Below are 27544 nucleotides of genomic sequence, written 5' to 3' on the forward strand. Positions count from 1 at the left end.
TCTTGGAGGTGCCCAGTTCAGGGTGTGTTGACCTCCTACTGATGTCTCAACCGCCTCAGTGTTGCTGGCTTTCCTTCACGGAACATTTTTTCCCTTAGACTTCCTTTTCTTTTTTTCCTGCTATGATGTGCAAGGGAAGGAGGTACGGCTGTTAAGAAGTAAGTAGCATTGGCAAAGTTTTATGTGTGTGTGTGTGTAGAGATAAAGGTGTGAAACAGGGTGCTTTTTTCCTGCATCCAAAGCACAGGAATAGTGTGCCTAGATTCAGTGGTAAAGCATCCTCATAGAAAAGCTTGCCTGACTCTGGGCAGTGGAGACTTTTATTCCAGAGCAGGGATGGAAGGATCTGATAATTTTGGTTCTTGCAGTTTCTCATTTTTCTGGTTTTTCATTTTTGCAATAATTTGCAATCACTATTCTTCTATAGCGATCACTCGTAGCTGAGTAAGATTGTCTTCCATGAAAACAGTCCCTAAGTGCCTGGATCCACACATCCTTCCACAGTGGGGACATTAGTTTCCAGGCGGGAGTTGATCACGGTGAGGGTTTGCCAAACGTGCCTTCCTCTTAGCTCGTTTCTACCTTTCGTCCTGAGTTCAAGTGTCTTCAAAGCCCATGACACATTTGATGAAGGCTGTTCTCCAACTGGAGCGCTCACAGGCCAGTGTCTCCCAGTTGTCGGTGTTTATACTGCATTTTAAAAGATTTGCCTTGAGAGCATCTTTAAACTTCTTTTGTTGTCCACTGGCATTACACTTTCCATTCTTAACTTCGGAATAGAGAAGGTGCTTTGTAAGACAATGATCAGGCATCCAAACAACATGACCAGTCCAACATTCCCACCGCACAAGAATGCTGGGAATTCTAGTAAACAAAAGGGTGTTGGGAATTGTAGTTTTGTCAGGTAAACTACAGTTCCCAAGTTCTTTGTGAGAGAGGGGGGGTCTGCTCTAAATGTCCTTTAAAAGTACGGTGTACACTTAGGATCACACATTGAAGCTCAATTCCTTTTTGGTTAGATGAAATCTATACTGAAATCGAAACAATATCAACACTGAATCAGAAAAAGGCAACAATAAGGAAGCGTTTGCAGGAAAGTATGTTTTTAATCTTGGCGCTTGCTGTGATAGGATAGATTCCTCAAGTTTATCAGAAGCCAAAGCCTGATTAATTATTCACCTTATCCATAGCCACAATTAAGTTTAAAGATTAATTTCAGTCCCCAGATGTGAGAACGATACAGACCGGCTGCCAAAGATCCCAGAATGATCAGATTTGGAGACATCTTGAAGGTGATCGGAGAATTCGGCAGGTTTCAGAAATGGCTGGTGCTGCTGATCTGCATCCCAAATTTCCTGACTCCCTTTCACATGTTTGGACAAGTCTTCATTGTCATGGACGTGCCTCACTACTGCAACACGAACTGGATCCTGAATATTACCCAAAACCTAACCCAAGAGCAGCAGTTGAACTTGACCATTCCCAGGAAACCAGATGGCTCTTTTGAGGAATGCTCCATGTTTACTCCTGTGGAAGGCGATATCGATTCAATCATAAAAGATGGACGAAATTCCACAGAAGCCTGCCAAGATGGTTGGGTGTACCCCACAGATCCAAAGCCGTCGTTGCTCACTGAGGTGAGTATAGTCTATTCCTTGTTAACAAAACATGGTTCTGTCTCTCTTGACGCAGATGCATTTGTGTGTCCCATGCGATTTGTACTAGACTGCTTTAAAGCGATTTCAACATTGGTTACAACTTAGTTGGTCTTTAAGGTGCTACTGGAAGGAATTTTTTTGTTTCAACATTGGTATTCACCTGCTATCCCTACAGTTAAAGATCTGGATAGTGAAACTGACAGGACAGGAAATGTTTTGTGGATAGACTAGTGGCAATCACCTTCTTTAAGTCTTTTAGCTGCCAGATTGTATAAAAGATCAATGTACACTACAAAACCTAAGAACAATACAAAATAATTATTGCAATGAGTGGCCAGCCAAGGGGATAATTGTTTTGACATACATTTTGATATGCAACTTTATTTCAAGAGGTAAATTTTTTAAACTGCTGGGTTTGTTTGTTTTTTGGGTGGGGGAGATAGGCTAACTTCTTTTTAACATCTCATTTTTATCGGCACTTTTAATATATAATTTACATGTGATGGAAACCGCTTAGAGGTTTTGATAATAATGTGGTATATAAAGCCCCAGCTAATTAACTGGGCTATGATTTGCGTCCATTCTTAACCAGGAGTTCCCAGGGTAGGTTACAACAATAAAATTGTACACTTTATTTATTTATTTTTTAAAGTGAAACAGTTAAAAATGATTTTAAAAACACAGGTTGGAACCATTCAGAACAAAACAGTGTACAGTGGTACCTCGGGTTACATATGCTTCAGGTTACATACGCTTCAGGTTACATACGCTTCAGGTTACAGACTCTGCTAACTCAGAAATAGTACCTTGGGTTAAGAACTTTGCTTCAGGATGAGAACAGAAATCGTGCTTTGGCTGCACAGTGGCAGTGGGAGGCCCCATTAGCTAAAGTGGTGCTTCAGGTTAAGAACAGTTTCAGGTTAAGAACGGACCTCCAGAACGAATTAAGTACTTAACCCGAGGTACCACTGTATAGTGGAGTAGAGACAGATCTCACGAGACAAAACACCTGAGCTGTCGAAGGCCAGGTGAACTGTACAGGGAAGATGGGAGACACACCTTCGGTGGGGAGGGAGTTCCCCAGTTCTGCCACCTAGAATGACCTCTTCCAGGCTGTGGCTCCCTTGCTTTTGGGGGGTGGTAGAGACATGGCGCTGTGGGTTAAACCACAGAGCCTAGGACTTGCCAATCAGAAGGTTGGCAGTAGGCACGTCAAAGTGGAAGTAGATCAATAGGTACCGCTCCGGCGGGAAGGTAAACGGCGTTTCCGTGCGCTGCTCTGGTTCGCCAGAAGCGGCTTAGTCATGCTGGCCACATGACCCGGAAGCTGTACAGCGGCTCCCTCGGCCAATAAAGTGAGATGAGCGCCGCAACCCCAGAGTCGGCCACGACTGGACCTAATGGTCAGGGGTCCCTTTACCTTTACGAGACTCTAAGAGAACTCCCTCTGATGCTCAACACCTGAGAGGGTCATTAGGGATGTCTGTATTCAAATTTTTCTGATGACTGGAGTGTCTTGGACAATGGAGCGATAAATGTCAGGGCTCCAGGACCCTAAGAAATTGAGAAATGAAGTGGCTCTCCCCTAGCCTCTCTCACACACATCACACACACACACACACACACACACAGAGAGAGAGAGAGAGAGAGAGAGAGAGAGAGAGAGAGAGAGAGATATCCATGGTTTTCAAACCTCCTTCCCTTTGGGGATCTTTTCTACACTGACGTGTCTCCCCTGGTCCTTTAGAAACACCCACCCTCCAGTATTTTCCTCTCCCCAATGGGACATCAGGAGGGATGCACTCTGGCCATCATCAGCAGGGTCGTGCCAGAGTGCTGGACCAAAAAACAGGACATTCCGGGATCCAGAGAGAAGCTGGGATTGGTTTCTGTGATTTGGGATGTCCTACTTAAAACAGGAAAAGGGAAGCAGGTGGTGCTGTGGGTTAAACCACAGAACCTAGGACTTGCCGATCAGAAGGTCGGTGGTTCGAATCCCCATGACAGGTGAGCTCCCGTTGCTCAGTCCCTGCTCCTGCCAACCTAGCAGTTTGAAAGCACGTCAAAGTGCAAGTAGATAAATAGGTACCATTCCGGTGGGAAGGTAAACGGCATTTTCATGCGCTGCTCTGGTTCCCCAGAAGCGGCTTAGTCATGCTGGCCACATGACCCGGAAGCTGTACGCTGGCTCCCTCGACCAATAAAGCGAGATGAGCACCACAACACCAGAGTCGGCCGCGACTGGACCTAATGGTCAGGGGTCCCTTTACCTTTACCTTACTTAAAACAGGACACTTGGAGTATGGCAGAATTGTAGGGTGACTTCTAGAGTGCATTTTCAGGGTCACACGGTATGCCCAGCATGCCCTGAAGCAAGAGTCACCCACATTGTGCCCGTGGGCGTAATGAAATCCTTCAGATCTCCCCCTGGCACCCATTAAGCCTGTGTTAGCCCCGTCCCCTTGCACATGAGATGGTGAGGGGTGTGTGTGTTACCTTTTCCTCCCTTGAAAAGTACGTAAATCTGAAGGAGGAAGAGTGGAGTTTCCCCCCCTACTTCCTCTGGAAATGCAAAATGTGTGTTTGCATACTTTCTCATCTTCTGTCTTTCGGAGTGGGGGGCGTGATCTGGGGAAGAGAAGTGACCAGAGGGAGTGATGCTCACAGCACTCACTCAGAAATCCCAATGCGCACCCCCCCATGCCATACGTCCAGGTTTTCTGAGACATTTTGCCAAATCGGCCAGAATCCGCCCGGATGCCATTCTGCTGCTGCTGCTGCTGCTACTACTACTACTACTACTACTACTAATTTAGTATTATTTATACCCAGCTTATCTGGCTGGGTTTCCCCAGCCACCCTGGGCAGCTTCCAACCCAATATTAAAAACAATACAGCGTCAGACATTAAAAACATCCCTAAACAGGGCCGCGTTCAGCTGTCTTTTAAAAGTAAAATAGTTGTTTATTGCCTTGACATCTGGTGGGAGGGCGTTCCACAGGGAAGGCGCCACTACCAAGAAGGCCCTCTACCTGGTTCCACTTCTCGCAGCAAGGGAACCGCCAGAAGGCCCTCGGAGCTGGACCTCAGTGTCCGGGCTGGATGATGGGGGTGGAGATGTTCCTTCAGGTATACTGGGCTGAGGCCGTTTAGGGCTTGAAAGGTCAGCACCAACACTTTGAATTGTGCTCGGAAACGTACTGGGAGCCAATGAAGATCTTTCAGGACTGGTGTTATGCGGTCCCAGTCACCAGTCTAGCTGCCACATTCTGGATTATTTGCAGTTTCCGAGTCACCTTCAAAGTTAGCCCCATGTAGAGCGCATTGCAATAGTCCAAGCGGGAGATAATCAGAGCTGCCCGAATCCCGGTCATGTCTGGGAAAATCCGGACGTTTGACATCCCTAACCTAGTCCAATTCCCTACATTGCAGGAATATACAATTGTCCCATACGGGCTTCGAACCTACAACCTTGGTGTTATCAGCACCTCGCTCTAACTAACAGAGCTATCCAGTATAATTTTTCTCCTGAGCTTGGCTGATCTAGGTGACTTAACGAAAACAGGCCAAATTTTGAGGAGCGCAGCTTGTAATTCATGAACCATAAAGTCAGTCAAATTAAGAAAAGGGGACGTATAATATACACCATGCAGTGCTGGGAGATGGAAGGAAAAGGTGCTTTCTTCTTCTTTTCCTTTAGTTCAACTTGGTTTGCGACCGAAAGGACTTAAAAGACATCTCTCAATCCATTTACATGTCAGGTCTTCTTGTGGGAGCCTTGGTCTTCGGCCCACTGAGCGACTGGTAAGCATAACTTTTGAGATTTCATGTTGCGGCTGAGAGAAAATGGCCACTCCATCTGCAGTTGGTGAACAGGGGAGGTATTTCAGTCATTTAGAGGGGGGGGGGATTTGCCCACAACTTTGAGGCTGTTTACCTATTATATTTATTGAACACTTGTTTGGGATGCAGAAGGCCCCAGATCTAGACATCTCCAGCTGGTTGCTGACTATGCATTTCCCCATCTTTCACTTTTCCGTTTAATAACAACAACCAAGTTTCTGGTCTTCAAGGCTTTTCAAATGTATGGGCATTGCCTGGTGGAAGATTGGGTTGTTTTTGTTATGTATTTTGTGTTTTTATTTTGTTTTTTTGTGTTGTAGCCACCCTGAGGCCTGGGACTATAGGGCAGTGTACCAATTTAATTTTAGGAAAAGATGGCAGAGAAGGAGTTTCATGCCCTGCTTAGCTCCTTGCACTTTCTATGTGCCTTTGCCAGAAAAAAAACATTTCCTGTTCTTCCAGTTGTACACTGGAACGCCCAGTCAGATGAGTGTGGGCAGCGATTCTCAGGGTGTGCCTGAGAGGCAAAACATATTTCTAGAAGAAGCAAGGGCAAGACAGAACCCACTGCTGATACTTTATGAAGAAATGGATCCACTATGACCTAAGTGAACTGGCCCATCAGTTTAGCTTAGATTACCTCAGGTAGCTTTGGACAACAACTAGGGTAGCACCATCAACTAAGTGCACTGCACTTCAAAATATAGTAAAGGTTGTGTTTTTGTGCTGGTGGGTTTCACCTGATCAGGCTCCTGTTGTTGTTAAAATTTATATACCGCCCCTCATCTGAGGATCAGGGATGCGGGTGGCGCTGTGGGTTAAACCACAGAGCCTAGGGCTTGCTGATCAGAAGGTCGGCAGTTCGAAACCCTGCGACGGGGTGAGCTCCTGTTGCTTAGTCCCTGCTCCTGCCAACCTAGCAGTTCGAAAGCATGTCAAATTGCAAGTAGATAAATAGGTACCATTCCGGAGAGAAGGTAAACGGCATTTCCGTGCGCTGCTCTGGTTCGCCAGAAGCGGCTTAGTCATGCTGGCCACATGACCCGGAAGCTGTACGCCGGCTCCCTCGGCCAGTAAAGCGAGATGAGCGCCGCAACCCCAGAGTCGGCCACGACTGGACCTAATGGTCAGGGGTCCCTTTACCTTTACATCTGAGGATCACAGGGCAGTGTACAAGATAAAAACACAAAAATATGAAACACAGTAACAAACAAAGAACAATAACCCCCATAGTTAATAAGATGGTTCAATTAGCCCAAGGCCTGGTTGCAGAGGAATGTTTTCACCCGGCGCCTAAAGGTGTATAATGAAGGTGCCAGGCAAGCCTCTCTGGGGAGAGCATTCCGGAAATGGGGAGCCACCACAGAAAAGGCCCTGTTCTCCTGTTGCTGCCCTGCAGACTTCTTGTGAAGGAGACACCTAAAGAAGGGCTTCAGATGATGATCTCAAGATAAGGACGGGTCATATACAGCGAGTCCTTCTTGTGTTGCGTTCCTGAACCATTTACGGCTTTATAGGTCAAAACAAGCACTTTGAATTGGAAACTAATTGGTGGCCAGTCCTGCAGTTGGGCCAGGATTGGCGTTCTAGTTTCAAGCCACCTTACCCCGGTGAGCAACCTGGCCACCAAATTCCACGCCAGGTGAAGCTTCCAAACCATCTTCAGAGGCAGTCCGACATATAATGTATTGTGGTAATCTAACCCAGAGGTTACCAGAGCATGGGCAGGTGAAGTTAGCCTATTCCTGTCCAAATAGGGGGGCAGCTGACCCATGAGCCGAAGCTGGAGGATGGCACTTTGCAACACCAAGGCCACCTGAATGCAGAAGTACCCAAAACTTGCATGCCTGCTCCTTCCAGTTTGAGTTGCTGCGTGGAGCTTCTCTCGCTGTTTAGTTATGCCACACTAAAATCAGGTTGTGTTTGAAGGCCCGATTATCTGTTGTTTTCTCCCAGAATCTTAACACAAAATTGCACAACACATTTATATGCCTTGAATCCGAAAGGCTCTCAGGGGGGTCCTGTGGCACACCTTAAATGAGGTAGAGTTTGCAGAGCTGGATTGAGATGTGCTGAGCCCCCCACCCCAGCTATGTCAGGTTCAAAAGGCCCTCAAAAATATATATATTTTAATGTGTATAAGAACAGAAAGGACAACAAAATTAATAAAACTTCTTTATTTTTTTAAAAAAACAAATTTTCAACAGTTTTTTTAACAAATACAAATACAATCAGCATTAAAAACTTACCCAGCAGTACAGCTAATGGTGCTTGTTTTACCCATTGTCTCTAGACATATTAAAACTTCTTTATTTGCTTTATGTACCGAATCATAGGTGAGGATGCGACTAAAAATGAGCAAAAGCATCTATCTTGCAATAAGCCACTACGGATATAGAATACATTTTGAATGAAAGTACCTTGTGGGTTTCTCGCCTAGCAGATAGGAAAGCTTTTCATGTGCAGCAACACAAGAGGGCAGGATGAGATCCCTGTTTTAAATCTGTGGAGAGCCACTTGCAGTCCGTGTTGACAGCACTGAGCTACATAGCCCGGGGGTCTGATTCAGTATAAGACAAATTCCTATGTTCCTGCGAGGTGCAAGTTCTGAGCTCCTGCATTTCATTTCCCTCTTCCAGGATCGGAAGCCAACGGATGATCCTGCTCACCCTCCTCCTCATGGGCGCCTTTGGTGTCGGGGCAGGCTTTGCGCCAAATTTCTACCTCTACATCGCCTTGAGATTCATCGTGGGCGCTGCTTTTGCCGGGATCAGTATCAGCATGGCAGCGTTAAGTAAGTCACTTAAGTTTCTCTGGGGAAGTTCAGGCCCTGCCATCTGTAAAAAAAAAAACCTAGCCTTTTCCAATTTGAGTCTTCCAGGTGCTTTAGGCTACAACAGTGATGTGAGCCAAAGTCCAAAATATCTGGATAAAGGTAAAGGGTCCCCTGACCATTAGGTCCAGTTGTGGCCGACTCTGGGGTTGCGGCGCTCACCTCGCTTTACTGGCCGAGGGAGCCAGCGTACAGCTTCCGGGTCATGTGGCCAGCAGGACTAAGCTGCTTCTGGCGAACCAGAGCAGCGCATGGAAACGCCGTTTACCTTCCCGCCGGAGCGGTACCTATTTATCTACTTGCACTTTGACGAGCTTTCGAACTGCTAGATGGGCAGGAGCAGGGACCGAGCAAGGGGAGCTCACCCCGTCTCGGGGATTTGAACCGCCGACCTTCTGATCAGCAAGTCCTAGACTCTGTGGTTTAACCCACAGCGCCACTCACGTCCCTTAAAATATCTGGATAGCAAATGCCAATTCATCTAGTCCAACCCCCTGTAATGCAGGAATCTTGCCCACAGCTGTCCTTGGCTGGACTTGAACCACCAATCTTCCGGTTAACAGCTGGACACAATGACCCGTTGCGCGAGCTGACGAATGTGTGGATAAACCCTGAGTGAGCTTCAAAGCCGCGTGGGGATTTGAACCCTGGTCTCCAAGTTCCCAGTCCAACATGCTAACCCTGGCTCTCTCAGCTAGGGAAGAAATAACCTCAGAGTACAAGTCCATGTTGGGATGCAGGTGAGGCTGTGGGTTAAACCACAGAGCCTAGGACTTGCCGATCAGAAGGTTGGCGGTTTGAATCCCCGCGACGGGATGAGCTCCCGTTGCTCGGTCCCTGCTCCTGCCAACCTAGCAATTTGAAAGTACGTCAAAGTGCAAGTAGATCAATAGGTACCGCTCTGGCGGGAAGGTAAACGGCGTTTCCGTGCGCTGCTCTGGTTCGCCAGAAGCGGCTTAGTCCTGCTGGCCACATGACCCGGAAGATGTACGCCGGCTCCCTCGGTCAGTAAAGCAAGATGAGCGCCACAACCCCAGAGTCGGCCACGACTGGACCTAATGGTCAGGGGTCCCTTTACCTTTACCTTACAGGTCCATGCTGCAGGAGTTATGGCCACGCAGTTGATGTGTGTTCTGGAAGAAATGCAAAACTCAGTCCCAATTTGCATGCGTCAAAATGCTCCTCTGCTTGCTACCAATGTAGCCTCTTCTGTGTGGCTGTATGAATGGCGCTGGGGGGACAAGGGAGGGCAAACAAGGAGTTTCCCCCACATTTCTGAACTGTCATCAACATCTGTGGTTACTTTTCTTCCTTGTCCATCTAGAAATATACTTTGCTCTTGTAATTTACGTGGTTATTTAAAAGCAGCCAATAATAAAGTCAGGGTTGTTTTAAAAAATGCAAGTGATTGTCAATGGCAGGGTCTTCTAATTTTCAAGTACTGACTGTAACTTGAACCCTTTTAGCTTCAGAGTGGGTCGGGCCTTCCTATCGCCCGCTTGCGATGATCATCAGCCACTGCAGCAACGCTCTTGGGCAGATGGCCTTGGCTGGCTTGGCGTACGCCATTCGTGACTGGAGACTCTACCAGATTGCTGGCTCTGCTCCAGCATTCGCCCTCTTTTTTTACATATGGTGAGTGTGCAGAAGGACCAGAAATGAGACAGGAGCGAGCCGGCTGTAAATTGCACTGTGCAAGTTGGAGTTAACACTTTATTAGCAAAAACAGGATCTGCACAGGAGTGTCGGGTCTACTGAGCACAGTGACTCGGCTCTAGTAGGTCTTGCCCCTATGAAGCAGTGGAGGCTGAAGGTCCTTGCCTTCCCAGAGCTGCTTAAGGCCCTTCCTCTCCAGGGCTTTCCCCAAGCAATCAGAGACTGTGCCCATGTGCAGCCAACCTCTCCTCCGCCCTTTTCATGCCTCTCCAGGTTCTTGGAGACCAGGGAGGAGGGGATCTAGTCACAACAGGAGGGGGAGATACCTATGTCTCTTCACCAGGCAGACAATAGCTGTCAACATTTCCCTTTTTTAAAGGGAAATTCCCTTATTCCGAATAGGATTCCTCGCAAGAAAAGGGAAAAGTTGACAGCTCTGAGCCAGACTCATCTCTGCCTCTTGGCCCCTCTCCTCTTCAGCCTCTGCTTCTGGTCTGTTCTCTGTCACAGTCTCTTCCTGCTCACTAAACCCAGTTACTTTTTCAGCTTCCGAAACCTCCACCTCCCAGTTTCCTCTCTCTTCTCCCTCTAGCCATTCATCATTGTCCCATGACCAACCAACTGGGCTCTGAGCTGGTTCCTCCCAATATTCTTCTGTGTCCAACCAGTGTTAGAAACTGAAATGTGAAAGCTAGGAGCTAAATGGCAACTCAAACCTAGGTTATGGGCGCAACAACGGAATGTCTAGGCGCGCTTTTTTATAACAAGAATATAAAGCTGAAAATGAATGAACTGCAGCTAAAATATTATGTTCATTTTTCACATGGTCTAGTCCTTTCCCTGCCCTCCCCCCTAATATTCTTAAGAGGGACACTTCTCCAGAGAGTAGCTGGAAGTGTGGAGGCAGAAAAAGGTCCTCCTTTCCTTCTACTCTGAAGTTTTAATCTGAAATCTTAGGCAGAGCACTGTGCCCAGAGCTCAGAAACTGCTTGTGCTAATGAAATTCCTTGTCGCAAAATGTGCCTAGAACAATGGGAGTTTTGAACACTGCGTCCAACCAGGCCATGACAGTTGGACTGCATGTAAAAATATACAGTGTGCAACGATTAAGTGAAATGGTGACATCAACTCCTATCTACCCTGTGTTTTAAGATCTACTAGGGACCTAGATAGGGACGCAGGTGGCGCTGTGGGTTAAACCACAGAGCCTAGGACTTGCCGATCAGAAGATCGGCGGTTCGAATCCCCGTGACGGGGTGAGCTCCCGTTTCTCGGTCCCTGCTCCTGCCAACCTAGCAGTTTGAAAGCACGTCAAAGTGCAAGTAGATAAATAGGTACCGTTCCGGCGGGAAGGTAAACGGAGTTTCTGTGTGCTGCTCTGGTTCTCCAGAAGCGGCTTAGTCATGCTGGCCACATGACCCGGAAGCTGTACGCTGGCTCCCTCAGCAAATAAAGCGAGATGAGCGCCGCAACCCCAGAGTCGGCCACAACTCGCCCTAATGGTCGGGGTCCCTTTACCTTTTAGGGACCTAGATAAAATAAACAGCCTTCTTCATGCATATTCTTCAAAGGCTTGTTTTGTCTCTTTTAATGGCCGAAATCTAATTTTGGATCCTGATCGCATCATTATAACTGTGATTTTGTTCTGGCCTGTTAATGTTTACTGAAGTTCTCTTTGCAGTGCTATGGAGTCCCAAGGGTTCTGATGTAGCCTTGCCCCAACCTGGTGCCCATCAGCTCCCATCATCCCCATCCATCAGGGCCAATGGCCAGGGATGAAAGGAGCAACATCCAGCAACATCTGGAGGGCACAGTTTAAGGAAGGTTGCCTTCTGGGCTCTTCTAGCACCAGATTTAGGGTGGCGCAGGCATTTTTCCCTGCACAGGGCACCGAGGGAGTGCAAAATGGAGAAGATCCATAATTGAGAAGGTCCATTTGGAGGTGCCAAGTTTTGGCCTCGCTGAGGGTGCCGTATAACCAAAGTCTGCCCCCGTTTCTACCAGACCAGACCAGAGCACAGCAGACAACTACCCACCTCAGCTCCTTTCCAGGTTAATGCACTGGCCATGCTTCACAAACTCTTGTCTTTTTCAGGGTTCTTCCCAAGTCTGCGCGATGGCTTGCGACAAAAGGGAAGGTCGAGGAAGCCAAAAAGGAGCTTCGAAAAGCCGCTTCCATTAACAAACAAACAGTCTCAGAAGAACTACTCAACCAGGTAGCAAAGCCTGGGATTTCTATTGCTCGTTTTCTGAAAATGTCTGGGGAGGATATGGAAAAAGCAAACGGTGCAATGGGGAAGGGGAAAACAAGACCATTGAAAAAAGAGAGATCCCTGCCCTGCAATATTTGAGTCCCTCATCAAACTGCATTTGACTTTTTTTAAAAAAAAATCTGTTTATCCACCTTGAGTATCTACTATTTAGCTATCCACCTGCCCCTCCAAACCGCTGCCTTCTCATTTTATTTAATTTACTACAAAATGTATATCCCACCCAAGGAGGTATGGAGGACAGCTTACATTAAGCGTGGGGAACCTTCATGAGATGTTGTGAAACTACAACTCCCATCAGCCTCAGCTAGCATGGTTGGGGATGATGGGAGTTGTATTTCAACAACACCTGGAGGGCCAATGGTCCCCCCGATCGGGCTTACATGGTTCCCTAATTCCTCATAGGCCTGTGAGATTTGGGCAGGGGGTGGGAGACGAGTCCAAGTACATCCTGTCAATTTTGTGGCTGAGTGGAATCTCTCCAGTCTCGGCTCAACTTGCTAACCCACCTGGCACTCCAGCTGTTTTGGACAAAGACTCCCATCAGCCCAAGCGAGCACAGGTGCCCTGGCAGATGGGTCTGATGGGAATTGTAGTCCAACCTGCAGGGCACCAGTTTGGGAACAGCCATCCTTGATTCTGGCTGATGTTCTGTGTCTGTTTTGTCTCGCACATTTTGAAGCTCACTCCAGAAGAGAAGGTGAAATCTGGGAATATTCTGGATATTTTCAAGAAGCCACATCTAAGGATTTTGACTTTAATCATGGTCATAGTCTGGTAAGTATTCCAAACGATATTAATTCAGTACAGTATTTTATTTTTAAAAATCCAATGTCCACATGGAAAGGCATCACAGCTGAAGCTTCCTTGTTATTCGTTCTCTGTTGTTGTTTAGTTGTTTAGTCGTGTCCGACTCTTCGTGACCCCCTGGACCAGAGCACGCCAGGCACTCCTGTCTTCTACTGCCTCCCGCAGTTTGGTCAAGCTCATGCTGGTAGCTTCAAGAACACTGTCCAACCATCTCGTCCTCTGTCATCCCCTTCTTCTCCTTGTGCCTTCCATCTTTCCCAACACCAGGGTCTTTTCCAGGGAGTCTTCTCTTCTCATGAGGTGGCCAAAGTATTGGAGCCTCAGCTTCACGATCTGTCCTTCCAGTGAGCACACAGGGCTGATTTCCTTCAGAATGGAGAGGTTTGATCTTCTTGCAGTCCATGGGACTCTCAAGAGTCTCCTCCAGACCAGAATTCAAAAGCATTAATTCTTCGGCGATCAGCCTTCTTTATGGTCCAGCTCTCACTTCCATACATCACTACTGGGAAAACCATAGCTTTAACTATACCAGGGGTCTGCAACCTTTAAGACAAAAAGAGCCACTTGGACCCGTTTCCGAAGAAAAAACAACAACTGGGAGCCGCAAAACCATTGCGACATTTAAAACAAATATAACACTGCATACATTGTTTCTTAGCCCAATGTTATCCTCGTCATTATAAAAATAACTTTTTTGACACTTTTTAATTATTTTTTGTTTGACCCCTCAGAATTACTCCTCCTCATAGAAATAAACGTTATATTAACAAGTTACCTTTTTTTGAGTGTGTGTTCTTCACTCCCCTTCAAAACAGTAGCTGCAAATTGCAAAGCAATAGCAGCAAATCAGCCAGCGGCAGCCTGTTGGGGCGGCAGCCTGTTGCCCGAAGCACAGGGAGCCCTCCGGAGGGCTCCCCGTGCTTCAGGCGAGTGTCTGCAAGCCTTGCGCGCCCGGCAGGAGCTCCCGTCGGGCGCGCAAGGCTTGGGGCGGCAGCCTGTTGCCCGAAGCACAGGGAGCCCTCCGGAGGGCTCCCCGTGCTTCGGGCGAGTGTCTGCAAGCCTTGCGCGCCCGGCAGGAGCTCCCGTCGGGCGCGCGAGGCTTGGGGCGGCAGCCTGCCGCCCGAAGCACGCGGAGCCCTCCGGAGGGCTCCCCGTGCTTCGGGCGAGTGTCTGCAAGCCTTGCGCGCCCGGCAGGAGCTCCCGTCGGGCGCGCGAGGCTTGGGGCGGCAGCCTGCCGCCCGAAGCACGCGGAGCCCTCCGGAGGGCTCCCCGTGCTTCGGGCGAGTGTCTGCAAGCCTTGCGCGCCCGGCAGGAACTCCCGTCGGGCGCACGAGGCTTGGGGCGGCAGCCTGCCGCCCGAAGCACGCGGAGCCCTCCGGAGGGCTCCCCGTGCTTCGGGCGAGTGTCTGCAAGCCTTGCGCACCTGGCAGGAGCTCCCGTCGGGCGCGCGAGGCTTGGGGCGACAGCCTGCCGCCCGAAGCACAGGGAGCCCTCCGGAGGGCTCCCCGTGCTTCGGGCGAGTGTCTGCAAGCCTTGCGCGCCCGGCAGGAGCTCCCGTCGGGCGCGCGAGGCTTGGGGCGGCAGCCTGCTGCCCGAAGCACAGGGAGCCCTCCGGAGGGCTCCCCGTGCTTCGGGCGAGTGTCTGCAAGCCTTGCGCGCCCGGCAGGAGCTCCCGTCGGGCGCGCAAGGCTTGGGGCGGCAGCCTGCTGCCCGAAGCACAGGGAGCCCTCCGGAGGGCTCCCCGTGCTTCGGGCGAGTGTCTGCAAGCCTTGCGCGCCCGGCAGGAGCTCCCGTCGGGCGCGCGAGGCTTGGGGCGGCAGCCTGCCGCCCGAAGCACGCGGAGCCCTCCGGAGGGCTCCCTGTGCTTCGGGCGAGTGTCTGCAAGCCTTGCGCGCCCGGCAGGAGCTCCCGTCGGGCGCGCGAGGCTTGGGGCGGGAACAAAGGAAAATGCGCCTCCTCCCCTCGCCTCCACCCCGGAGCCGCGGCAAAGGCGTTAAAGAGCCGCATGCGGCTCCGGAGCCGCAGGTTGCCGACCCCTGAACTATACTGTACGGACCTTTGTTAGCAAGGTGATGTCTCTGCTTTTTAAGATGCTGTAGTTTTCTAGGTATCCCCTTCATGGATCACTGCCTTGCCGTGGCGAAGGGGCTTGAAGAACTCAGAGAAGCTATGAACTATGCCGAGCAGGGCACCCAAGATGAACAGGTCATAGTGGAGAGTTTTGACCAAACGTGATCCACCTGGAGGAGGAACCGGCAAGCCACTCCAGTATCCCTGCCAAGAAAACTCCATGGACAAAGACAACAGGCATATAAAAGATATGACGCTGGAAGATGAGCCCCTCAGGTCGGAAGGCGTCCAACATGCTACTGGGGAAGAGCGGAGGGCAAGTACAAGTAGATCCAGAGCTGATGAAGCGGCTGGGCCAAAGCCGAAAGGACGCTCAGTTGCGGATATGCCTGGAAGCGAAAGGAAAGTCCAATGCTGTAAAGAAAAATATTGCATAGGAACCTGGAATGTAAGAACCATGAACCTGGGTAAGTTGGAGGTGGTCAAAAATGAGATGGCAAGAATAAATATTGACATCCTGGGCATCAGTGAACTAAAATGGACGGGAATGGGTGAATTCAGTTCGGATGACCATCATATCTACTACTGTGGGCAAGAAACCCGTAAAAGAAATGGAGTGGCCCTCATAGTCAACAAAAGAGTGGCGAAAGCTGTACTGGGATGCAATCTCAAAAATGATAGAATGATCTCGATACGAATCCAAGGCAGACCTTTTAACATCACAGTAATCCAAGTTTATGCACCAACTACTTGTGCTGAAGAAACTGAAATTGACCAATTCTATGAAGACTTACAAGACCTTATAGAAGTGACACCAAAGAAGGATGTTCTTCTCATTATAGGGGATTGGAATGCTAAAGTAGGGAGTCAAGAGATAAAAGGAACAACTGGCAAGTTTGGCCTTGGAGATCAAAACGAAGCAGGGCAAAGGCTAATAGAGTTCTGTCAAGAGAACAAGCTGGTCATCACAAACACGCTTTTCCAACAACACAAGAGACGACTCTACACATGGACATCACCACATGGGCAGCATCGAAATCAGATTGATTATATTCTCTGCAGCCAAAGATGGAGAAGCTCTATACAGTCAGCAAAAACAAGACCTGGAGCTGACTGTGGCTCAGATCATCAGCTTCTTATAGCAAAATTCAAGCTTAAACTGAAGAAAGTAGGAAAAACCACTGGGCCGGTAAGATACAATCTAAGTCAAATCCCTTATGAATACACAGTGGAAGTGAGGAACAGGTTTAAGGATTTAGATTTGGTGGACAGAATGCCTGAAGAACTATGGATGGAGGCTCGTAACATTATACAGGAGGCAGCGACGAAAACCATCCCAATGAAAAGGAAATGCAAGAAAGCAAAGTGGCTGTCCAATGAGGCCTTACAAATAGCGGGGGAGAGAAGGCAAGCAAAATGCGAGGGAGATGGTGAAAGATACAGGAAATTGAATGCAGATTTCCAAAGAATAGCAAGAAGAGACAAGAAGACCTTCTTAAACGAGCAATGCAAAGAAATAGAGGAAAGCAATAGAATGGGAAGAACCAGAGATCTGTTCAAGAAAATTGGAGATATGAAAGGAACATTTCGTACAAAGATTTCCATAATAAAGGACAAAAGTGGAAAGGACCTAACAGAAGCAGAAGACATCAAGAAGAGGTGGCAAGAATACACAGAGGAATTATACCAGAAAGAAATGGATGTCTCGTATACCCCAGGTAGTGTGGTTGCTGACCTTGAGCCAGACATCCTGGAAAGTGAAGTCAAATGGGCCTTAGAAAGCACTGCAAATAACAAGGCCAGTGGAAGTGATGGTATTCCAGCTGAACTATTTAAAATTTTAAAAGATGATGCTGTTAAGGTGCTACACTCAATATGCCAGCAAGTTTGGAAAACTCAGCAGTGGCCAGAAGATTGGAGAAGATCAGTCTACATCCCAATCCCAAAGAAGGGCAGTGCCAAAGAATGCTCCAACTACCGCACAATTGCACTCATTTCACACGCTAGCAAGGTTATGCTTAAAATTCTACAAGGAAGGCTCAAGCAGTATGTGGACCGAGAACTCCCAGAAGTGCAAGCTGGATTTAGAAGAGGCAGAGGAACCAGAGACCAAATTGCAAACATGCGCTGGATTATGGAGAAAGCTAGAGAGTTCCAGAAAGACATCTACTTCTGCTTCATTGACTATGCAAAAGCCTTTGACTGTGTCGACCACGGCAAACTATGGCAAGTTCTTAAAGAAATGGGAGTGCGAGATCACCTCATCTGTCTCCTGAGAAATCTCTATGTGGGACAAGAAGCTACAGTTAGAACTGGATATGGAACAACTGATTGGTTCAAAATTGGGAAAGGAGTACGACAAGGCTGTATTTTGTCTCCCTGCTTATTTAACTTATATGCAGAATTCATCATGCGAAAGGCTGGGCTGGATGAATCCCTAGCCGGAATTAAGATTGCCGGAAGAAATATCAACAACCTCAGATATGCAGATGACACAACCTTGATGGCAGAAAGTGAGGAGGAATTAAAGAACCTTTTAATGAGGGTGAAAGAGGAGAGCGCAAAATATGGTCTGAAGCTCAACATCAAAAAAACGAAGACCATGGCCACTGGTCCCATCACCTCCTGGCAAATAGAAGGGGAAGAAATGGAGGTAGTGAGAGATTTTACTTTCTTGGGCTCAATGATCACTGCAGATGGTGACAGCAGCCACGAAATTAAAAGACGCCTGCTTCTTGGGAGAAGGGCAATGACAGGCCTAGACAGCATCTTGAGAAGTAGAGACATCACCTTGCCAACAAAAGTTCGTATAGTTAAAGCTATGGTTTTCCCAGTAGTGATGTATGGAAGTGAGAGCTGGACCATAAAGAAGGCTGATCGCCGAAGAATTGATGCTTTTGAATTATGGTGCTGGAGGAGACTCTTGAGAGTCCCATGGACTGCCAGAAGATCAAACCTCTCCATACTGAAGGAAATCAACCCTGAGTGCTCACTGGAAGGACAGATTGTGAAGCTGAGGCTCCAGTACTTTGGCCACCTCATGAGAAGAGAAGACTCCCTGGAGAAGACCCTGATGTTGGGAAAGATGGAGGGCACAAGGAGAAGGGGACGGCAGAGGACGAGATGGTTGGATAGTGTTTTCGAGGTTACCAGCATGAGTTTGACCAAACTGCGGGAGGCAGTGGAGGACAGAGGTGCCTGGCGTTCTCTGGTCCATGGGGTCACGAAGAGTCGGACACGACTAAACGACTAAACAACAACAACAACAACAAGTTTTCTAGGTATACAATAATCAGTGGCTTATAGAAAAACCTTTGACTTCTATCCGATGAGGCTCTGTTTGGTCTAAGGCCGGAGTTTTGTCTTTCCCCGTGAATGGCTTGGTTGCTTTACTGAGAATTAACTTTCATTGGTTGAAATATTTCAAGGCCACTCTTAGTAAAACCTGTAGGGTGGGTGGCAATGAAAGCGTAGTTCACGAGCTCCAGAAAACAATTCTTAAATATCAAGTATGGTCAAATAAATGAAAGAGCATCAACCTGCAAAGGAAGCATGAAAATCAGTGGAATGGGCGGAACGAAAACTTTGCCCAACCTTACAGACAAAAAGTCGTGTCAAATATGACAGTAGGGTTGGTGCCAAGCAGGCCTCCTTGGAGAGGGTACGGCAAAGAGGGTGCCCCTCTTTCAAGTCCCTGCTCACCTTACTTTGGATGGGGAAGAGATGGAAGAAGGCCTTTGGCAGTGACTGCACATTTCAGGCAGAACAATGTGATAGAAAGCAGCCATCGGCATCTGCATGCATATCTCTCCATCAAATAGAACAAGTGTCCCTATTTTACAGGGATAGTCCTGGAATTACAAAAGGTAGAGGGCACGGAAGAAACAGAGAACAGAGTGGAGCACAAGGAGTCCTGATTTTCTTTCTGTTTCAATGCTTTGTGTGGATGCGTCTAATCTTGCCCCTTTCTAAAATTTGTTCATTGGTGTGTGCTTTTCTTTTTGTTTATCTACCAAAGAGTAAAACAAAACAAAACCGGGATTAAGGGGTTTTCTCATTATGGTGGAGGCTGTGTGTGTTTTGGTGGTGGTGGAAATGCTCGGGGGGCAGGGGACAAAAATAATAATGGGGGGGTTGATGAGGGTCAGTTGTGGGGGAGTCAGAATTGTCCCTATTTTCATCTGAGGAATGTTGGAGGGCAAGGGTCAGCAAACTTTTTCAGCAGGGGGCCGGTCCACTGTCCCTCAGATCTTGTGGGGGGTCGGACTATATATTTTTTTGGGGGGGGGGAATGAACGAATTCCTATGCCCCACAAATAACCCAGAGATGCATTTTAAATAAAAGGACACATTCTACTCATGTAAAAACACGCTGATTCCTGGACCGTCCGCAGGCCGGATTGAGAAGGCGATTGGGCCGCATCCGGCCCCTGGGCCTTAGTTTGCCTAACCATGTGGGAGGATATGCAAAGGAATGTTTTTGGGAATGGGAGAAATGTGTATGCTGTGTCCCAGATGTAAAAACAAAATAACGGCATATGCTACAGGCAGAGTTTTTATCGATCTTGAATGAGACCTTTTGGTTTGTTGTTGTTTTATTATAGTTTCCAGAAGGGCAGCAGGGCTAGTCTCAGGCAGCAAAAATAGAGTTGGTTTCAACAGTTCTAAACACTGCCTGTCATAACCTGGAGGGCTAGGAATGAGTTCTCCCATTGAAAATGAAAAATTAGAGTCTGAAGAAACTGAATTCTTCACCCAGTGGCGTAGCGTGGGGGGTGCAGGGGGGGCCGGCCGCACCGGGCGCAACATCTGGGGGTTAGGGTTAGGGTGCGCAAATCCACGGGTTAGGGGGTGCAAAATACTTGCCTTGCCCCGGGTGCTGACAACCCACGCTACGCCACTGTCTTCACCCAAGCCTGCGTGATTGCATTATTTTGTGGAACTGCATCCCAATGCTGTTTCCTTATTCTAACTAGCACTGAAGTTTAGTGGTGGGCTTGTGTGAGCCAGATATTAAAATGAGCAATAGTAATAAATGCAGAATGAACAGTAATTTCTTGCTTGGTTCTCAGGTTTGCAGACAGTCTTGTGTATTACGGAGTGAGCCTTCATGTTGGGGATTTTGGCTTGGACATCTACATGACCCAGCTTGTGTTTGGAGCTGTGGAAATACCATCCCGAGCCTCCTGTATCTTCCTCCTCCAGTGGATGGGGAGGAAGAAATGCCAGGCCGTTTGGCTTCTCCTGAGCGGAGTCGTGTGTTTGCTCATCCCTGCTATTCCAAAAGGTACAAAAAGCCGCTTGAGAGAGAAAACCTAGAAGGTAAACTGCAAGGCAGGCAAGGGGAACCTGCAGCTGCCCAGATGTTCCCGACTTCAACACCCATGATCCCTGAGCCTTGGGCATCTTGGCTGGGGGATGATGGGAGCTGGAGTTCAACATCCCTCATTGTAAGGTCTGAACCACAGGCCTTCGACTGTTTCAGAAGTGTCTCTGTGTGTTCAGGAATCCCCTGAGGTATGTGAAGAGAACACAGCAGCCAGGCACTGGTGGAGTTATTATGGGGTGCCACAAGGCAGTGGCGTAGCGTGGGGGGTGCAGGGGGTGCCGGCCGCCCCGGGCGCAACATCTGGGGGTTAGGGTTAGGGGGCGCAAATCCACGGGTTAGGGGATGCAAATTACCTGCCTTGCCCCGGGTGCTGACAACCCACGCTACACCACTGCCACAAGGCCCTGGGTCTATTGCACTGGGGACCTGATCTTCTGCCCCATGCCTCCTAAATTTTTTAAAGGGTTGCTTACACGGAGGCTGGACGCTCTATAAAGTGCACCCACCCACCCTGTTATTTGCCACAGGCAAATCTGGAGCCTGAACGCCAGGACTTTTAAGTAGCTAGCAATGCCCTTGCAGGCATGGCTTGAGTAATCAGCCGCTTCTCTCTTCAACTTTGCTTTCTTACACTTTGTGTCCTTCCTCTCTTCCATCCTGTGATGGGATAGTGAGCTGCTTGTGCGTAAAAACTTGATCCCTCTGGGGTTTGGCTGGTCATCCAAACCGAGGCACTAACGGAGCCCCCAAAGCATGACTCCGTCAGTCGCTGGTAGAATCTGACAGTGGGTGTCTACGGAATTTACGCCAACATAAAAGCTGTTTGACGGACATGCGCCTTCGTGACTCTCTGCGTGACAGTTTCCGGCGAAGGGTGGGAGTTCCTAACGGGGTTCTGGTTACCTCTTCGCTATTCTCACTAGAAGTATCCCAGAGCCTCCCCTCCGCTGTGACTCCTGCACTCCCCCTGCTGGTTCCTTCCTCTGCTGCAGATTCTCTCCTATTCTCCTGGAGCCTGTCCACCACCTGTCCCTCCGATGGCAGTTCCCTGACACATCCATTTCCTCCTTTCCTTGTTTCTTCCCTCCCATTCCTTTCTTTGAACCAAGACTCTCAAGGGATTAACTTCTGAAAAAAACAAAACAGGGCACACTGGTTTGCATGACAATTACGTGTGCTAGTTTATACATAAAGATGCAAATTTTAGAAGCAGTTAAAGGTAAAGGGACCCCTGACTGTTAAGTCTAGTCACGGACGACTCTGGGGTTGCGGCACTCATCTTGCTTTATTGGCCGAGGGAGACGGCGTACAGCTCCCTGGTCATGTGGCCAGCAGGACTAAGCCGCTTCTGGCGAACCAGAACAACGCACAGAAACGCCATTTACCTTCCCGCCGGAGCGGTACCTATTTAACTATTTCAAGCCGAGGGAGCCGGCATTTGTCTGTAGACAGCGTCCGGGTCATGTGGCCAGCATGACTAAGCAGCTTCTGGCGAACCAGAGCAGTGCACGGAAATGCCGTTTACCTTCCCGCCGGAGCGGTACCCATTTATCTACTTGCACTGGTGTGTTTTCATATTGCTAGGTTGGCAGCAGTTGGGACCGAGCAATGGGAGCTCATCCCGTCACGGGGATTCGAACCGCTGACCTTCTGATCAGCAAGCCCAAGAGGCTCAGTGGTTTAGACCACCGCAACACCCGCGTCTCTTAGAAATTTGATGGCATTTCTTCAGGGGCTTGGGTAGAGCGCCATTTCCTACACCAACGGCGTTTCTGTGCGCTGTTCTGGTTCGCCAGAAGCGGCTTAGTCCTGCTGGCCACATGACCAGGGAGCTGTACACCGGCTCCCTCGGCCAATAAATAAGATGAGTGCCGCAAGCCCAGAGTCGTCCGTGACTAGACTTAACAGTCAGGGGTCCCTTTACCTTAACCTTTATATTCTTCTAAATGGAGAAGTTGAACCCAGGATCTTCTACAAGCAAAGTGTCTGCTCTACCGCTGAACCAGAGTCTTTCTGCAAATGGGCACCAGAAAACCTTTCAACTACCCATGCATTCCTGGGTTAGAGTAGCTCTGGATATCCCTAGGACCACAGGCGACATTTCAGAACTGGATTAGACATTTTCCTAGGCCTGTGGTCTTTCAACAATGCCTTACCTTCATTTTTTGTTATTTAGTTTCTAACCTCATTGCCTGTCTTTGCCCAGACTTCCCTGTGATCGTGACAGTCCTGGCTGTTATTGGCAAGTCTGCGTTGGCTGCCTCCTTTTCAACCACCTATGTGTTTTCTGCGGAAGTCTTTCCCACTGTTGTCAGGTGAGAATCTACTACACAAAGCACACTGTATTCTAAAAAACATCCTCTACATATTTTGCTCAAATAAGGTGAAGACAGTGGCGGTAAATCTCACCAGCGTTTGGGTTGGATGTGACCCCGACGGTGAAGATAACATTTTAAAAAATACAGGTAGGTAGCCATGTTGGTCTGCCGTAGTTGAAAACAAAATTAAAAAATTCCTTCCTGCAGCACCTTAGAGACCAACTAAGTGTGTTATTGGTATGAGCTTTCGTGTGCATCTGAAGAAGTGTGCATGCACAAGAAAGCTCATACCAATAACAAACGTTGTTGGTCTCTAAGGTGCTACTAGGGATGCAGGTGGTGCTGTGGGTTAAACCACAGAGCCTAGGACTTCCTGATCAGAAGGTCGGTGGTTCGAATCCCCGCAACAGGGTGAGCTCCTGTTGCTCGGTTCCTGCTCCTGCCAACCTGGCAGTTTGAAAGCACATCAAAGTGCAAGTAGATAAATAGGTACCACTCCGGCGGGAAGGTAAACAGCGTTTCCATGCGCTGCTCTGGTTCACCAGAAGCGGCTTAGTCAAGCTGGCCACATGACCCGGAAGCTGTACGCCGGCTCCCTCGGCCAATAAAGCGAGATGAGTGCTGCAACCCCAGAGTCGGCCATGACTGGACCTAATGGTCAGGGGTCCCTTTACCTTTACCTTAAGGTGCTACTGGAAGGATTTTTGTTTATTTTTAAAAATGCATCGCGACTGATAAAATAGCCGGCGAAACATTGTATGCTGGGCAAAATTGCATGCAATGAAGTGAAAAAGTGCACAAAATGACAAAATCGTAAACTGGTGCAGCATTGTGGTGAAGTGAATTTGAGACTGAAGAAAATGAGAAGGTCAGAGATACCAAAACAGATATGTTTGTTGATCCTTATGCACGGGGCACTTTCTTTACTTCTGGAAACTTGCCCCTGGCCGGGCGCACCTGTCTGCGCCTCCTCTCAGGCATCGCTCTCTGTGTTTTGCTACTTCCACCAGGCAAAGCAGTTTAGGCTTGTGCTCCATGGCTGCCAGAATAGGGGGCATCCTTGCTCCGCTTGTGGGTCTCCTGGACAAGTTCCACCCAGCGATTCCCATGGTGATCTTTGGGGGCATAGCATTGGCCGCAGGAATCCTCTGCTTCTTCCTTCCTGAGACACGGAACCAAGATCTCCAGGACGACACTGGCAAATCCCCAGCCAGTCAGAGGTGAGTTGCAGGGGATTCTAGAACAGCTCTGCATAAAAAGTTAAGAGGCTGACATTTTTTGCACGTTGCATACACTAAGTCTGCTCCATTCTTGCCTCCTCCACACCTGCCTCTGTGCTTTCTCTTTTTTTATTGACTTAAGAAAATTATACAGACAGCAAAACAAAGAAGTCGAAGTTAACATTGCCTTCTACCGATAAGAAATAATAACTATTACAATAATGAAAATACTAAAAATACATTTACTTCTCCTTTTGAACTTCTATTCTTGTTACAATATATTACTATTCTATAAGAATCTATTATATCCTTTGCTGTCCCATGTATTATTTTATTTCCCAAATTCAACCTAACCCGCCCCCCCACGGCTTCCTTTCATCTGTGTAAGATCTTCCCAACATAATATTTTTCTAGTTGCTTTAACAGAATAAAATAACATGAAAACTAATAAATTACAATTACTTCTTTTGTCCTTACACGCTTAACAATTAAGCGTGCTGTCTCTTTTTTCAGTAAAGTCCACTGAGTAAAATGGGTTTTTCTCCCAAGAGAAAAACTCTGTCCATGTGACAGAGTTAATCGTGGATGAGTTCAGTGTTTTAAGAAATAAAATATTAGGTGGTTCCCCCTTCCCAATATCATTGCTATTGAAATTGCAGTTTAAGCTTTTCTTCCTTACCAGCAATGTTTGTGAAATTTGCCACGCATACCCCACACATAGCATTTAAAAAAATGCTAGGAAAGCTTAAATTCAGGAGTGCCAATTTGAATAAAATATTAGTGGGGGAGGAAAGCTCCTCCATGTAGTGTGCCCATCAACTTGGGTCCATCAAATATTGTATTGGGGAGGGGGCTGAAGACCCCATGGCTTCTAGGCGTCAGCACCTATGCTTAAGTTTGTATTAACATGCAGGGGGGCGAGTGGAATGGACGAAGAATTTCATGGAGATTGTGGCAGAAGAGAGAAAGTTTGAAATCCCCTCTCTACACGCTGGGGAAACCAGTGGCTGGGGAAACCCAGCCAGAGGGGTGGGGTACAAATAATAAAATTATTATTATTATTGCACTGTGATCTTGATAACAATCCCCACCCCTGTGCAATAGGTAATTTAAAAAAACAACAACACCCAATGTGATTACTAATTATGCTGTTAATTGCCTGTGACTAAGCCCTAAGCGTGCCTATGATTGATGGGTAGGACTTGAATGAATGAAATCGCTGTTAGGCTAAGAACCAGCTTGTTGTTGTTGTTTAGTCGTTTAGTCGTGTCCGACTCTTCGTGACCCCATGGACCAGAGCACGCCAGGCACTCCTGTCTTCCACTGCCTCCCGCAGTTTGGTCAAACTCATGTTTGTAGCTTCGAGAAGACTGTCCAACCATCTCGTCCTCTGTTGTCCCCTTCTCCTTGTGCCCTCCATCTTTCCCAACATCAGGGTCTTTTCCAGGGAGTCTTCTCTTCTCATGAGGTGGCCTAAGTATTGGAGCCTCAGCTTCATGATCTGTCCTTCAGGTGAGCACTCAGGGCTGATTTCCTTCAGAATGGATCGGTTTGATCTTCTTGCAGTCCATGGGACTCTCAAGAGTCTCATCCAACACCAGAATTCAAAAGCATCCATTCTTCGGCGATTAGCCTTCTTTATGGTCCAGCTCTCACTTCCAGTGAGAGGAACCAGCTTACCAAATTGTAAACAAGAAAAGGAAAGGCGAAAGAAGCAAGTTTATTTTGGCTTGCTAATATCGCTTGGCGATCATTTCTGCTCACCCCAGGTGACCACAGAAGAGTGACAGCTTGGAAGTCTCCACAGAAGAGATGGCAATGGGTGGGGATGAGGATAGGGGGGCAATTGGGGGCTGCTGTTCATGATGTTTATTTGTGTTCCTTTCCCTTAGGTCCAAAAATGCTCTTGGGGAAAAACCCATGCAGAAAGAAGCTGGCAAAACGAAAGAACATACCAGCAGCACATACCTCTAGCAGAAACACCACATCTCCTTGCAGTCCAAAGAAATGGTGGGACATCTGTGGAAGATTTTAGCAGGCAAATGATGTGGGCATACCTCTCGATTGTTCACCCGCCGTGCTCAGGTTGCCTAGGAAAACATGCAGCCCTGCAAGTCCAAAGGATCCAGATGTGTACTTAGGAAAAGCAGGTGTCGTGCCCCTTTAAAACAGCCTCCCAGTCACACCAGTCAGGATTGCCATTCCTTTTCATCCAGCAGGGATGAGGAACCAGTCGCCCTCTGGATATTATTGGACTTCGATTCCCATCCTCCCTGCCAAGGGTCATGCTGGCTGAGGTTGATGGGAAATGAAGTCCAGCAATCTCTGGAGAGCCACAGATTCCCCATCCCTGTTAAATAAAGTCTCTTTTTCTGACCGGTTCAGGCTGGTATATTTCATGTGTCTTGAAACATCTGTGTGTGGCTATCCATTTGCCCAATTCAAGCAGCTGTTTTGGACCAGTAAAGCCATAAGCAGCCCAAAGGGTGACCATCTCAAGGAGATCCAAAAGACGCAGTCCAACCATTAATATCTATCCTACTTGAAATTCCATCTTGTATCAAGGTGAGGTTGAATACCACCCCCAAAAAAGAACAGGGGCTTATCTGTTGTAGCCCCAGAACTATGGAATGTTCTCCCTCAGATTGCTCATAGAGCTTCTATCCACCTGGTCCTCTTGAATGCAAATGAAGACCTTTATGTTACACGGCACTTTTGGTAAAATGGAAGCTTTTTCCAGCTTCACTGTTTTCATTTTGTGTCTGCTCTTCTTTATCTGTGTCCCTGGTTTTTAATTAATTTTAACATATTATGATCTCTCTCTCTCTCTCTCTCCCTCTTTCTTTTTTGTACGCTCCTTTGAGACACTACTGCCGAAGACTGGTCTAAAAATATTGTAAACAAAAGTAAGTGAAGAATAGGTGAAGATACTGGCAAATATTTGAAAGGACCCCTGACATATATTTGACAGGACCTTGTGAACGGTACTGTTGATTATAGAGGTACACAGAGGGTGGGAGCTTCCAGGCAAGTTTGACCAACTACTATTAGTGCTTTCCACCAATTTTTTTACAGTGGTACCTTGGGTTACATACGCTTCAGGTTACATACGCTTCAGGTTACAGACTCCGCTAACCCAGAAATAGTGCTTCAGGTTAAGAACTTTGCTTCAGGATGAGAACAGAAATTGTGCTCTGGCGGCGCGGTGGCAGCAGGAGGCCACATTAGCTAAAGTGGTGCTTCAGGTTAAAAACGGACCTCCAGAACGAATTTAGTACTTAACCCGAGGTACCACTGTATAAATTAGCCACAAACTGGTGATGAGAAAGCAGTTTCAGACATGGTAGAAGCAGGTGACAAGATGGAGAGGGGCCACAGAGTTGCATGTCAGTTAGGGATAGGCAACATGGTCAGTTTTTATTTCCCTCTGTTTCTCATTTTTCCAGGTTCAGCCATCCACATTTTCCCCACAGCAATGTGCAATTCTGCTTTTTAAGTCCTCATGAACATTCACCAGCATTTTAGTGTGAATTTCTC

At 47.9% G+C, this 27544-nt stretch overlaps 1 protein-coding gene across 1 annotated transcript; it reads left to right on the forward strand.

Annotated features, from left to right (window-relative positions):
* On the forward strand, positions 1 to 27074 carry LOC310827772 (solute carrier family 22 member 13-like). The gene is made up of 11 exons (XM_083704197.1): positions 1 to 158; positions 1220 to 1637; positions 5359 to 5462; positions 8141 to 8295; positions 9801 to 9969; positions 12086 to 12206; positions 12943 to 13037; positions 20213 to 20427; positions 22676 to 22784; positions 23798 to 24007; positions 25900 to 27074. The coding sequence occupies exons 2-11, from the start codon at positions 1266 to 1268 to the stop codon at positions 25979 to 25981; spliced, it is 1632 nt and encodes a 543-aa protein (XP_083560323.1). The 5' UTR covers positions 1 to 158; positions 1220 to 1265; the 3' UTR covers positions 25982 to 27074.
* Positions 27075 to 27544: the final 470 nt, after the last annotated feature.

This window comes from Podarcis gaigeae (genome assembly GCF_964106915.1).
Source record: "Podarcis gaigeae genome assembly, chromosome: 12".
Lineage (NCBI taxonomy): Eukaryota > Metazoa > Chordata > Lepidosauria > Squamata > Lacertidae > Podarcis > Podarcis gaigeae.